This window comes from Petaurus breviceps, unplaced genomic scaffold (genome assembly GCF_028583685.1).
Source record: "Petaurus breviceps papuanus isolate PSGF00001 unplaced genomic scaffold, PetGlider_PUasm1.0 183, whole genome shotgun sequence".
In the NCBI taxonomy this organism is placed as follows: Eukaryota; Metazoa; Chordata; class Mammalia; order Diprotodontia; family Petauridae; genus Petaurus; species Petaurus breviceps.
Genome location: NW_027185791.1, coordinates 13715387 through 13730401, shown reverse-complemented (window position 1 = coordinate 13730401; position 15015 = coordinate 13715387). Strand labels below are relative to the sequence as shown.

At 40.3% G+C, this 15015-nt stretch overlaps 1 protein-coding gene across 1 annotated transcript; it reads right to left on the bottom strand.

The window, feature by feature from the left end:
- Window positions 1-4415: 4415 nt before the first annotated feature.
- TICAM2 (TIR domain containing adaptor molecule 2) lies at window positions 4416-14714 on the bottom strand. Its single transcript, XM_069087855.1, has 2 exons — window positions 14527-14714; window positions 4416-7033 (listed from the first exon to the last, which is right to left on the bottom strand). The coding sequence occupies exon 2, from the start codon at window positions 6977-6979 to the stop codon at window positions 6311-6313; it is 669 nt and encodes a 222-aa protein (XP_068943956.1). The 5' UTR covers window positions 6980-7033; window positions 14527-14714; the 3' UTR covers window positions 4416-6310.
- Between the last annotated feature and the right edge of the window lie 301 nt (window positions 14715-15015).

Here is a 15015-nt window from a genome sequence, read left to right as displayed (position 1 = left end):
TCCTTCCTTCCTTCCTTCCTTCCTTCCTTCCTTCCTTCCTTCCTTCCATTTAGTCTGAATTTTCTTCCACAAAATGACTAATGTGGAAATATGTTTACATAATTGCACATGTGTAACCTATATCAGATTGCTTGCCATCTTCAGGAAGAGAGAAGAGAGGGAGAGGACTTGGAACTCAATTTAAAAAACAATGTTAAAAATTGCTTTTACATGTAAGTGGAAAAAAAATTTTAAAAAGAAAAAAATTAACTGCTTCATATGTGTGGCACTTTGCCAGGGGCTCTAAGCAACAACTCAGAATATTAGCCACTTTCTCAGTGCTAACTACATATAATTTGTTTGGAAATACTCCATAGCCTTTCATGAAGTTATGAATAATGACATTTAGTTGAGAGGTAAAGAAAGAATCAGGAAGTTTGCTTTGCTTGGGGCTGTCCCTTCCTGGTATTATCCTTTGTCTCAACCCTCTTTATCCCTGCTTGTTTCCTTGTTGACTGTGCCCTGAGCACACACGTCTTTGATGGTTGAGATAAGAATGAAGTTCATTTGAACAGACACTATTTTCCACCTCCCACCCCCATTTTTGTATTTTCTTCCCATACTCAATCATAAGAAATATAAAATTCCAGGGTGAAAGAATCAGGAAATTTTATTAGGAAGGAAAAAAAAAACCCCAACCAAATCTAGAAGGCCACATATTTGGGCAAAGCTTAACAATGGTTTTTGTTGTTTTTGTTTTATTTTTCTGTTTTTGCTTTTAGGAGGGGGGAAGGCAGGGCAGTTGGGGTTAAGTGACTTGCCCAAGGTCACAGGGCTAGTAAGTGTTAAGTGTCTGAGGCTGGATTTGAACTCAGGTCCTCCTGACTCCAGGGCCGTGCTCTATTCGTTTCGACACCTAGCTGCCCTCTTAACAATGTTTGAATGTTTCATAGGTTAGGGTTTTGCCTTGCGTATGAAGAGACCTCCTAACAGAGAGGCACCCTGAACCCTGAGTACCTCTATCACTTGGATGGGAGTAGCCTCCTTTGTTTGAGTGTGTAACTGGAATGTTGTGTTTCAGTCCTGTCTGACTCTCCATGATCCAGTGAATAAAACTGTCTGAGGTTTTCTAGGCAAAGATACTGGACTGGTTTGCCATTTCCTTCTCCAGAGGATTAAGGCAACCAGAGGCTAAGGACACTCATATAGCTAGTGAAGAGTCTGAGGCTGAATTTGAACTCAGGTCTTCCTGACTCCAGTCCCAGGACTCTATCCACTGAGCCATCTAGTTACCTGCGATTGGAATAGATTGGGCTATAAACTGGCCAGACTGGGATAGCCTCTCTCCTGCTATGGGAACGACGAACTGAACTGGAAAGTGGATAAATTTCACCGGCCACTCCAACTACCCAACTCCACACCAACATGGTGTCCCTGGAATGTTTGTCATGTTCTGTTTGATTAGTTTCAGCTGCCAGATATGATGAGAGTTTGAGCCAAGCAGACCCTGAAGCCAAGATTCCAGGCAGGATGTGAGTCTGCCTGGCAGGGGAGCCGGGACACCTGGAACTTAAACCAAGGAGGGATTTGGATTTGGAACTGAGACTGTGAACTATAGAAATAGAGTTAAATTGTAGAATTAATCCCTTTCTCCTCCCCCTCTCCCTCCCCCCCCGCCAAGAGACTGAGGTGGCAAAAAGTGGGTAGGATTGTCTCCCACATTTTGGGAATAAACTGCTTGTATATTTGTTTTTTACTCAGTCGTTTTTCAGTCATGTCTGACTCTTCCTGGCTCCATTTGGGGTTTTCTTGGCAAAGATACTGGAGTGGTTTGGCATTTCCCTCTCCAGATCATTTGACAGATGAGGAAACTGAGGCAAAGAGAGTTGTGACTTACCCAGGGTCATACAGCCAGTAAGTGTCTGAGGCTGGATTTGAACTCAGGTCTTCCTGATTCCAGGCCCAGCATAGCTCTAGCCTCTGCACCACCTAGGTGCCCTTTATAGCAAAAAGAGTAGTCCTATTACTAATCAAAAGTTAAAACAATGAGATGATAGGCTGCTCCAATACAAAAGTCACCTTTAAATTAAATTAGGTTTAATTTAAATTAAATGTAGTCACCAAAAACCTTGGAATGAAAACTGCAGACAAGGAGGTTATATTTTCTTAGGAGCAGATTCTAAGCTCCTCATGGAGAAAAAAACAATAAGAAAACGAGAAAACCAACCAAAAATGCTTGCTGTTGTTGTTTTTAAATAAAAGAAATCTTACTAAGATCCATGGAAGCTGGAAAGGCATTTAGGATAGAAGATATGAGTAGACCCCAGAAATAGTAGAAATAGGGGACAAAGGGAAAGCAAAGAGTCGACAGAGCTTCTTGGGTACAGGGGAAAAAATGTTTTAAGTATGTGCTGTGGATCTCTTCTTGGACCAAAACACTGACATGGGGGCCATCACCCAGCAGCTATTCCTATTAGTCCAAATGAATTCATTTATTTCAAGATAACATAATGACATCATAGATTACATGTAACCACTCGAGTCTGATATTGTACAAGCAGTATGTTTTCTTATGTTGTTGGCGCTGCTTCAAAGTCTGCCTTTGGGGCACCATTATGGATACCATTTATCATTTAAATAATAATAGCTGATATTTATATAGTGCCTACTATGTATCAGACATTGTGCTAGGGACTTTTACAATTATTACCTTCTTTGATCCTCACAACAACCCTTTGTATCATCCCAGTTTTACAGATGATGAAACTGAAGCAGACACAAGTTAAGTGACTTGCCCAGAGTCACTCTACTTATGCGCATATGAAGCTGTATTTGAACTTAGGTCTTTCTGACTACAAAAGGCAGCTAGGGGGCTTAGTGGACAGAGTGCTGGACCTGAAATTCAAATCCAGCCTCAGATACCAGCTATGTGACCCTAGGCAAGTCACTTAACAACCTCTGCTTGCCTTAATTCACTGGAGAAGGAAATGGCAAACCACTCCAGTATCTTTGCCATGAAAACCACTGAACAACAACTTCCTAACTCCAGGTCCTGTGCTCTTTCCACTTTCCCAAGGCATACATCAGAAAACAGCAAACAACTGACATTTTTTGCTATTTTTCTCTTCTAGTTTCCATCCTTTCAAATAATTTGAAAAATTGGAAAAAACCTTAGAGAGCACCAGATTCAACCAACTTATTTTACAGATAAAGTAAATTGAAGCAATGAAGGTAAATGACAGATCTGGGATTAGAACCCAGACCTCCAGCTTCCCAGAGTACAGGGCTATTTCTGCTTACATCATGATGTCTCATAGAGTCCCCTTAAAATTTCAGATTTCTAATTTGAAAAAAAGTCACTTTATTTCTCAGAAGCATTAACAAGTGTGTTGAAGAAAGTTAGTGCCAGAATTGCCTTCAACCATGCCCTCTTTCTTAATGAGAAATTGAAGTGGTAACACACGGTGGTAAGGGTATGGAATAGAAAACAGAACCCCTGTACCTGGACAGAACCTTGGACTCTAACCCTTGTTTGGACAACTTATGACCTGTCTGAGCTGCAGTTTTCCTCATCTGTAAAATGGGAATAATGATGTTTCTAGTAACCCATATCAGAAATTTTTTTTTGTGAGGTTCAAACAAAATGTGCGTGGAATGCTTTGGAAGAGTTTTCAGGGTCCTTGTTAACTGCTACACAAATAAGCCAGCATAGGTTTATATCCTGAAGATATTCCCCCCTCCCCCGCCCAAAGAAGGGAAAGGACCTACTTATTATATATTATTATATTATAATATGTTATATCGTATATTATTATTTATTTTTAAATAAAATTTATTTTTATTTATTAAAATATTTACAGCAGCTCTTTTTGGGTAGCTAAGAATTGGAAATCAAAGGGATAACCATAAATTGCAGAAAGGCTCAACAAGCTGTGCTATATGATTTCAGTGGAATGTTATTGTGCTTTAAGAAATGACGAGCAGGATGATTTCAGAAAAAACTGCAAAGACTTACATGAACAGATGCATAGTGACGTGAACAGAACCAGAAAGATGTTTTATACGGTAACTGCTACATTATTTGGTGAAGACTGAGAATGACAGCTATTCTCATCGATATAATGATCCAAGACAATCCCAAAAGACTAATGATAAAGCATATTATCCACCTCTAAAGAAAGAACTGATATTGATTGAATACAAACTGAAACATACTATTTTTCACTTTCTTTCATTTTTTCCTTTAATCAAGTTTTCTTGTACAAAATGACTAATAGGGAAATGTTTTACATAATTTATTATGTACATGTATAACCTATATCTGACTGCTTACTGTCTCAGGGAGGGATAGAATTTGGAACTCAAAACTCTAAATAAAAATGTTAAAAAATTGAAAACACACACACAGACACACATCCCAAATAAACCACCATGGGTTACAGACAGTCATATCGCAGTTTATTTATCAACTCAAGAGTATGACACATCCCATGAACAGGTGATAGATATGTGACATAGATTTTAGGTAAGTGTATGTGTATATATGTATACATACATATATATATATAGGTGTGTATATATGTATATATACACATACACATGCATAGAGACAAAATACACATATGCATACAACACACATACTTTTTTTATTTCTTTATCTATATCTGTGTCTAAGGCAGCTAGATTGTGCAGTGGATAGAGAGCTGGGCCTGAAGTCAGGAAGATTCATCTTTCTGAGTTCAAATGTGGCTTTGGGGGGTAGCTAGGTGGTGCAGTCAATAGAGCACTGGTCCTGGAGTCAGGAGGACCTGAGTTCAAGTCCTGCCTTAACACTTACTAACCATATGACCTTGGGCAACTCACTTAACCCCAATTGCTTTGCCTTCCCCCCTCCAAAAAGCAAAAACAACAACAAAACAAACATGGCTTTGGACTCTTCTTAGCCCTGTGATCCTGGGCAAGTCACTTAAATTTCTTTTGCATCAGCTTCATCTCAAATGTTTAATATGTGAGTGTGTATATACACATACATGCATTTTTACATTTAAAAATGGCAGGCAGATGGACTTGGCTCCTCAGATGTAGTCTGCTGACACATGCATATGGCCCCCCGGGAAATATTTACTGAATAAGCTAAATTTAAACTTTCAGCAAAGTTTCCTCACTAGGAGGAGCGAGAGACACACAAAAGAAATCAAGCCTTTGGAATTTTCAAGGGATTATGAAAGTAGAGAGGCCAAGTATTATCCCTTTGAAAAAAAAGAGCATACATATGTCAAAGACAAAATGCCAAGTTTGTATTTTAATAAAAAAACCATAGACTACAATATTAAGAAATGACATATTATCCATCTGATCAGAGATAGAGAGTTAGAAGGGACCTTAGAGTTCAATTCCCTTATTTTACAGAAGGAGAAATTAAGGCAGAGAGCTTATCACACACATATTGCATGTCAGGTTTGGGATTTGAACTAAGGTCTTCTGACTCCAAAGCTGGCACACTTTCTCCTACACTACACTGACTCAAAGGAGAACACCCTTCAAGGAAGAGAATAAGTCAAGGAATAACAAAAGTTGGTTTTGTCCCATCCTCAAATCACGGGGAAGCATCAGACAAACGTTCCTGGGAACAGAATAACCAAAACTTTGGTTAGTCCTTGTCTAGAGAAGCATGCTCATTCCATAGGTTTCAGTGCCAATGACTTTTCCCAGAAAACGTATCATTCTTGTGTCTCTTTTCTCAGAAGTTTCATTTTAACTTTCCCGGAAGATGTTATAAAATGACACCATCTCACCCTCCCCACCCAATTATGTCATTTTGTTTTGTTTCATTCCCTAAAAAGTTCCCCTCTTCTTATTTTTCTAAAGTATTGTCGGCCTGAAAGTTTGGTTAAAGGAGGCAAATAGGCGAGGTGATACATCAATTCATATCACTCCTTTAAAGCTAGCACATACGTGATACATGGAGCCAAAACATAAGTTCTGACTGGCTGATACAAGAATGACAAGGTTTTTGTAATGTTCTAGGACAATCCCAAAATGCCTGTGTCCCTCAGATTTATGGTCCCCATATGTGTTTAGAAAGGAAATTTCTTAGTTGAATAAGTGGTAAATACAAATTGACAAGACAATGGACAAAGTTGTGTCAGTTGGAAATTAGGACCCCAGGATATCTGAATTTCCCCCCTTCAGTATATTTCCCTAGGAAAGATAAGATAAATCTCACTCTTCAGCCTTATCTGGTCTTTGAAGTTTGCTGACACAGGCAAGGACATTTTTAGAGCAAAGCAAAGCAGTCTAATTAGTTCAGGCTTTGGCTCTTATTGGGAATTCAAATATTGTCAGTATCTACCATATTTTTTGAATCTTTCCATATGGCTTTTTGTTTCTCATACACAGAATCCTGGAAAATTTTTTCTACTTGTTCACGAAAGCCACAACTTTTTTCTTCCAGAGCCCTAATAGTCTGTAAGGCAAATGGAGTCCTATCCCTGGGGAGAGGATTATTCAGTGGCCTCATTGGTATGACTGAATTATATTTATGCTTTCTATTAATGGAGTTCATTAGGGTTGTATAGAACTGGAAATTGCACCAAGTATCCCTTAAAAAGTTTTCAGTCAATAAAAAAATGGTCCACGCTGAGCCATTCACGGCATCGTCTAAATTCTGTAAATGCTGTTTGCCACATGGCATTTCAGCATAGATTATTCCAGGTTTGATGCCAAATTGATTTTGCAGCATCCTTTGGACCCTGAGGGCTTCATGGATGTCATCTTCAGCATGGAGAATCACAAACTTAAAGAACACCTCTTCTTCCAAGTCTTCTTCTGCTCCCTCCTCCTCCTTCTCTCCCTCTTCCTTCAGGACCTTCAGGTCCTGGTCACTATTACTCTCTCCAATAGCTTCAGAGTGTTTGCCCTCTTGCTTAGAATCCATGCTCTTCCTCCTTGGAAAAGTAGAAAGAGGGCAGGAATCTATCTTAGAATTCTGGATGCCCATGATAAATATCCAAGTCAAAAGAGAACTTTGCTAAATTTCAGCATTTCTTCTGATCTAAAATAAGAAGAAAAAACAAAATTGGTAAATGTATTTAAGGTGTTCAAGATAGGAAAAAAAGACTGAAACCCCACTTCAACTTGACAAGTGCCAGACACTTAGGATAATTATGACTCCAGAAAAATGTCAAATGAGTAATTCAGGAAGCTAATAATTTTTTTGAGAACTTCACAAGGTCTAGTACAGTAAAAAGTAGACAGAGGACCTGTTTCACATCTGGAATTTTCAAACAAGATACCAATATAACAAAATGACCATTATTAAGAGGAATGGAATGGATTTTGTAGTTACTTTTGCCAAAAAGACCCCCTCACTCCATTTTAGCTGTGTGTAACAAAAATAATACCTCTGCAGTGATTGTCAGTGAACTGCTTTGTAGCATATAATATGAGTTTTCTATTTTGGGACTTCCCTCAATGATTTCACCACCATGCCCCAGGAAGCTCACTCTTGAAGTAATTTTATCATCTTGCAAGATCCCACCAGCCTTGGTTTCTATGGTTCGGCTCTTTTAGTCAGGTCCAACTCTTTGTGACTCCATTTGGGGTTTTCTTGGCAAATATATTGGAGAAGTTTGCCATTTCCTTCTCCAAATCACTTCACAGAGGAAGAAACTGAAGCAAACAGAATTAAGTGAATTGCCCAGGGTCATACAGCTAATAAGTGTCTGAGGCTAGATTTGAACTGGGTTTTCCTGACTTTAGGCTAGGTACTCTATCCACTGGGCCACCTAGCTGCCCCCACCAGCCTTGGTACTCCACCTCATCACTTCTCTGCCTCTCTAATTGGAGGGGGCATCATTAACTCCAAACCTCATTTAAGGAGAGAAAATATAATGAGAATAATAATAACATATGAGAATAATCATATTACCAATCTCATGAGGTCATTGTAAGGAAAGCACTTTGTATATTTTATTGTGATATATTAAATGAGTTTTTAATTAGGCACAAGAGAAGAATAAGATGTGTCTTTTCCAGCTATTCTTAAATACTAAACAAAACATACTTTTCCTCATCGGTCTGGACCTCTAAGAGACTTTGTGGAAAGACAGGGCTATCCTTGGAGTCAGGATTCTTTCTGCCTATATACTGGCTGGATGACTGTGGGCAGGTCACCTGTCCTCTCAAGTGCCCAGAGTAAGTCTTTAAGAGTATGAGTTTAATAATAATAATGATGTAATGGGAGGGACAGGCCACTGAAGGGAAGGCCCAAGGTGTAGAGGAGGTGCCATATCCATGTGGAGCCTTGGTCAGCCCACTTCTAGAAATGACTGATAGAGGAAAATAGGCAGGTATCTTTGTCTGGCTGACAGTGGTGATTTAAAACCTTTTAAATGACTCTTTGTGACCCTGTGGATCATATTGTCCATGGAGTTTTCTTGATAAAGATATTGGAGTGGTTTGACTTTTCCTTCTCTAGGAGTTAGGCAAACAGAGGGTAAGTGACTTGCCCAAGGTCACACACAAGCTGTACCTGTCTAAGGCCACATGTCATCTAGCTACTGAGCCGTAATTGAGCTTGTGTACAAACTCTGAAATGCAAACACAGAAATCAACAGAAAAACTAGAAAAGCTTACTCATATTTGAGTAAATGGAAGGGACTAAATAATGAGGAAGGGTTTATAGTCAGAGAAAGGAGAAGAGATTAATGTCTTTTCAAACTTCTTGCTGTCCTCAAGGGTAAAAGAGGAAATCAAGAAACACCTAATCACAGAGACTGGGTATAATTTTGTTTTATTTCAACAGTTTTGAGAGAAGAAAGAAAAGAGGGGAAAAGGAATACACGAGGTAAGAAGATGGGAAGGAGCTTCCTAGTTCACAGAACTGGGATGCATCGAGAAGAGGGGCCAAACAAGGAAGAAAGAGTGGTATGAAGAAGCATCTTATCTGAAAAACACAGAGGAGAATGGCACACACACACATGCGCACGCACACACACACACATGCGCACACACACACACGCACACACACACATACATGAAACTCATAGAGAACACAAGTGGGCTTGGACAAGGAAAAGCAAGACAAAGGTTTATGGGGGAGGAGAGATGGGGGAGGGGATAACCACAAGCAAAACCAAAGCCAACTTTCTTTCTTTTTTTACTTCCTTTTTTTGGACGGGGGAGGGAAGGGCAATTGGGGTTAAGTGACTTGCCCAAGGTCACATGGCTAGTGTTTGTGTTAAGTGTCTGAGGTCACATTTGAACTCAGGTGCCCCTGATTCCAGGGCCGGTGCTCTATTCACTGCGCCACCTAGCCACCACCAAAGCCAACTTTCAAAACAGCAAAATAGAAGTCAAAAAGAAAGAAATCGTGTAAGAACTAAATATTAAGGTATGGGTTTGGTGGAAAGAGGAAGAAATGACTTGAGTTGTACAATACTAGTGTTAATCAGATTTTTTTCTTTACTCTCTTTTCCCTCATAATTTAGAATTATGCAAATAAAGTGACTAAAATACCCAAATCCTTTTACACACAGATTCCACCAATGGACAAAGAGGTCTTTGATAGGAAGAAAGTCCCTATATTCACTCAAATACTTATAGTAGCATTTGCTGTGGTGGTAAAGAACTGGAAATAATAAATTGTGATATATGAATGTAATGGAATATAGCTGTGCTATAAGAAACTACATGTCTATATCTATTATATACATATTTATATAGAAAAGCATCTTTAACAAGAAAGAACAGGTAGGTTAGTTTGGCAGGATCATAAGGGGGTGGGGAGCACTGGGGAGGAGTGAATAATATACAATCATCATGGAAAGATAGGATAGAGCTAGATTGTCAAGGGTTTTAAGTATGTATTTTAACATGGGGTAATAGGGAGCCCCTGAAACTTCTTGAGGGAGGGAATGCCATACTTGAAATCTGTGTTTCAGAAATATAAACATTTCAGCGGCGTGGAAAATTATATGAAGAAGGGAGAGGCTAGATATAGGAAAGTCATTTAAAATGACTTGCAATAATCCTGAGAGAGGCCTGAATTAATGAGGTTGTGGTTTGAATGGAAAGGAGGGGATAGATGTGAATATTGTTGAAGTGGAATTGGTAAGATATGCAACTGAATGGATACGAGAAGGTGGTGGTGAGTGAAAGTGTTGGTGGTGTAGCAGATGCCTTGGACATCAGACCAGCAGTACCCTTGACAGAAATAGGGAAGTTAGGAGGCGTGGCTTTAGAGGAAATGCTATTTAAAGTCCTCTTGAATAAAGTTTCCAGTCACATTTTTCTGTCTTCTTCAAATTCTATACTCAGCAGAACAAGAATTGTAGGGGAATTCTTCCCCAAACTTCTTGCCAGTGCCCTCTTTTCCATTTACCATCCCAGCTTGATATTGATTCCTTATTCTTATACCCACAGTCAGCCAGTCAATAAGCGTCTCTTTGTTCTTCCAAAACAAGACACTTCACCTCGTGCTCTGGGAATCTGTTCCTCATCATCTCCATCTACTGGTTTCTCTGGTTTCCTTTACATCCCAACTAAAATCCCAGCTCCCCTGAGAAGCCTTCCTCAATCCCTCTTAATTCCAATGCCTTCCCTCGCCAACTATTTCCAGAATGGAGAACAGATGATGGATTGGAGTGGGGAGAGACTTGAGGTAGGCAGCCCCACCAGCAGGCTGCTGCAGTGATCAAGGCCTGAGGTGAAGAGGGTCTATACTCAAGAGGTGGCAGAGGGGACAAAGGAGGAAACCTGACGCTTCCACTTCAGCCTTGGGGTCCGGCCACCTCCAGCCCTGCTGGAGCTGAGGTCGATCCTTCCAGTAAGATGGAGGACCCCTGGGCCTTATCTTCTTCTCTGCCATTGTTCCCTTATGACCACCAAGTCTCATAATCCTCCCTGCCCTACAGCATTGCCCCTGAATATTGCCATCCGACCTGCTTCTATGCCTGAAGAATCCTATGCTTAGGGGCTTTTAAATATTACCCTTGCAAGTGAATCTTCTTTTCCATGTTGTTTCTGCCAATTAGGCTGTGAAATCCTTCAGAACAGGAGCTGTCTAGTTTTTCTATTTGTATCCAAAATGCTTAACAGAGTCCCAGGCACATGGCAGGCATTTACATGCTTTTCATTAATCTATTCGTTCTGACCCATTGAATGCATCCCATTCTTATACATTGGTTGTGTAGCCAACTATTCATTTCCCATGTCCTCCTTTCTCTTCCCAGGTCAAGGCCTTGTCTTTGAAGAAGGGATTATAAACCACACTTTTGCCCAATAACTTTTTTTCTTTTTTGCCTTTTGGAGAGCAATTGGGGTTAAGTAACTTGCCCAAGGTTACATGGCTAGTTTTTTTGTTTGGGTGTTAAGTGACTGAGGCTGGAACAGAACTGGGGTCCTTCTGACTCTTGGGCCAGCGCTCTACTCACTGCACCACCTAGCCGCCCCTTCCCAATAACTTTTTTAGTTTTCACACAGGACTTCAACACCTACACCCACACCCACATATTATATAATTTCCCAGAGAAGTAAATAAAGGATGGTGGTATAAGTCTTGGCAGGCTCTACATAATATCTCAAATATACATTCCAGTGATGTGACCTAGTCATGTTATATACGTGTGTGTGTACACATACACTTTATATGCATGTACAGATATGTATAGATAGGATATATGAGGCAGATATATAGGAGAGGTGTATAGAGAGATATAGGAGATGTGCAGCATACATACGATATACGAGATATCTATATTAGAATATATATGTGTATATGTGTATGTATGTCTATATATGTATATATGCATGTGCACATACATACACACACTTGCCAGTGCTTGTTAATTCTTGCTTCAGAGTGGCCCAAAGGACACTCCATCATTAATTTATCTTTTATGGGAAGTATCTAATATCTATTATACAGTCCCATTGTTAACCAAGTCTTTCCCCCGCCTCCTGTCATGTTTTTCAGCCTGCCACCTTGTCAATATTGATTTGACCCTTCTCTCCCACACACCCAGTGTCCTCAAAATCTTCTTCCTGGATGCCTTTTGGGATGATTTATTCTACTGATGACATTTTTATCTCTAAAACAGAAAACAGTAATATTCCTCAAGTTCTTCCACTTTTTAGTCTTTCTTAAAAAAACTTTTTAGTCTTACAGGGAAACTAGCTTGGATTTATAGACCATGATGATTAATTGCTTTTGGGCAGGAACACAAGCATAGCCCTTACCTGTATCTCACTAGACTCGTTCTTTTAGTCTAAAGTAAGGAAAACAATCATGCAAATAAAACCAAGCCTGTTCATTTTTTCAATTGCTTGCTACAAATTCTAAATAAAAATTTAATGACATCTTTTTCCAAAAATTGAAAAAAAAACTGATCAAATTTTACTTCTTTGCATGTATATACCTTATAAGTCCTAAGTTTTGAAACCAAGAGTGTAAGTAAATAGCAATTGTTTCTGTTTTGACCAGAAACCTGAAAGTCTTCCCCTTCCAGATTGATTCTTTTTTTTTTTTTTGGCTAGGTAAAAGAGGCCATTTGTTGCCTCATTTCTTTCTTTCTTTCTTTTTTTGCTTTTTGGAGGGAAGTCGGGGTTAAGTGATTTGCCCAAGGTCATAAGGTTAGTTTTTGTGTTGTGTCTGAGACCGGATTTGAACTCAGGTCCTCCTGACTCCAGGGCCGGTGCTCTATTCCCTGCCACCTAGCCAGCCTCAGGTCACCTCATTTCTTATCTAGTCAATCACTGAGTCAAACTGAGACCTGTTAGAGACCTTATCTTAAAAAGGTCAAGGTCTCCCACTGCATCCAGAGACATCTCAGTCTTCCCAATCTATATCCTACCACTGGACCCAGATGGCTGCAGAGGAGAAAGTGAGGCTGATGACTTTGCACAGTCTTCCCTCACTGGAATCCAATTCACTTTCATGCCATGGCATCACTTCCCTGATGTCATGGTCCTTTTCCAGAAGGAAGGACAAATAACAAGAAACTGATGTGTAAATTTCAAATTTTTTGAGTTTCAGAATTAGCTTCACTTTTACTTTCTATTTTAGTTAGTATTGGTACTGGTAAAAAAGCAAAACTCTAAAAATAAGAAAAGCAATGTAATTCACTAAGAAATTTTGTTGAGTTCCTTCAGTCCTGTCCAACTCTTTGTGACACCATTTGGGGTTTTCTTGGCAAAGATGCTGAAATGGTTGGTCATTTCTTTGTCCAGTTCATTTTACAGATAAGGAAATTGAGGTAAACAGAATGAAGTGACTTGCCCAGAGTCACACAGCTAGAGTCTGAGGCCAGACTTGAACCCCAGTCCTCTTGATTTCAGGGTGAGTGATCTATCCACTTTGTCACACAGCTGCTGTAAGAAATCTTGACTGCTGCATTTTTGCCTGTAAATGATTAATTCACTTATACAACACTTTACAATTTATAAAGGATCTTCTGTATACCACTCTGTGATGTAGGTAGTGAAAGGTTTTATTTAGCAAAGTCATGAGATATTTTTCCTTTATTTTCTATATAGAAGATATGATTTTTTTTTTACAAAAGTAAAATTAAGGCAGCTAGGTGGCACAGTGAATAGAGCACCAGCCCTGGAATCAGGAGGACATGAGTTCAAATCCTGCCTCAGACACTTGATGCACTTACTAGCTGTGTGACCTTGGGCAAGCCACTTAATCCTAATTGCCTTGCCTTCCGCCCTCCAAAAAAGACCAAAACAAAAGTAAAATTCAATTTTGGAGCAGTTAGGTGATGCAGTGGCTAGAGCTCTAGGCCTGGGTTAATATCCAGTTTTAGACAAGTACTAGTTGCGTGATCCTGGGCAAGTAACTTCACCCTGTTTGCCTCAGTTTCATCATCTGTCAAATGAACTGGAGAAGGAAATGGCAAATCACTCTAGTACTGCCAAGAAAATCTCAAAGGGAGTCACAAAGATTCAGATATGAATGACTGAAACATGTGTATACATACAACATATAAATTTCATTTTTTCATTACCAGAGATGCATTTTTTTGGACCTCTCACCACTAGTTGCTTATTCTATTATCATTCGTCAGTTTGGCTTAGTGAATAGAGGAGGGTGAGGGTTGAAGTTAGGAAGAGCTTTTGGTGTTTAATAGACCTTGAGTCACCGGCAAATCTCAAGATTATAAATTATGGATGTTTTCACATTGACAAATCACATATAATAATAATGAAAATGATTATTACAAAAACCTTAATTTTACCCACAAATCCTTCCTTTCAGTTTCATATGTGGGTCTTCAAAGTGACTGGAAAGTTCTTTTGACTTTCTCACTCCTTCCCAGAGAAGAAGATGAGGCTCAGTGAGTTTAAGTTTCAGTGTCCGGAGCCTCCTTTCCCTCCCACCCAGGTGGCCGACGCCCTGCATCCCCATTCATCTCCATCCTTCCCCATCGGTCCCTGCACCCTGCGCCTACATCCGAACACCCGGCAGGTCTGAGACGGAGTCGGCTCCTAACGAAGAGGTGCCTTCGGAAATCCGCTCTATCCCAGACTCTGTGAACTTGCCTGCTGCCCAGGAGCGCCGGCTCTTCGTCCTTCTTTCCGTAGGGGATGGACATGAGTGGGCTGCGTGAAGGGAGAGGAGCCCTCGGGGTCGCAAACCTAGCCCTGTCCCGCTCCGTCCCGTACAGATCCGCAGCGAGTGGCCGCGCGTCTGAGACAGCGGCCACAGGCACTCCGGGCCAGCTTTCCTAGTCTGCGGAAGTTGGGGCTACAGATAACCACACCCCAGAAGAGGGACCGATAGTTTAACCCTTGAAATGGCCTGGTCCCCTTTGCTAATCCGCTAATACTTGCAGTCAGGAGCGAGACTTTACGCAACGGGGACAGATTGGGGCTGTTGAAGAAGGTGATTTGGGTCCTTGGCAGAAAGTGAGAGTTTTCGCCCCATTCAGAGTGATCCTCCCTGCAGCAAGCTCACAAGGTCACAGGTTTAGAGCTGGAAGGGACGTGGGAGATCTAGTCGAATATGGGTCAAGCATAGAGAGGGAAGGG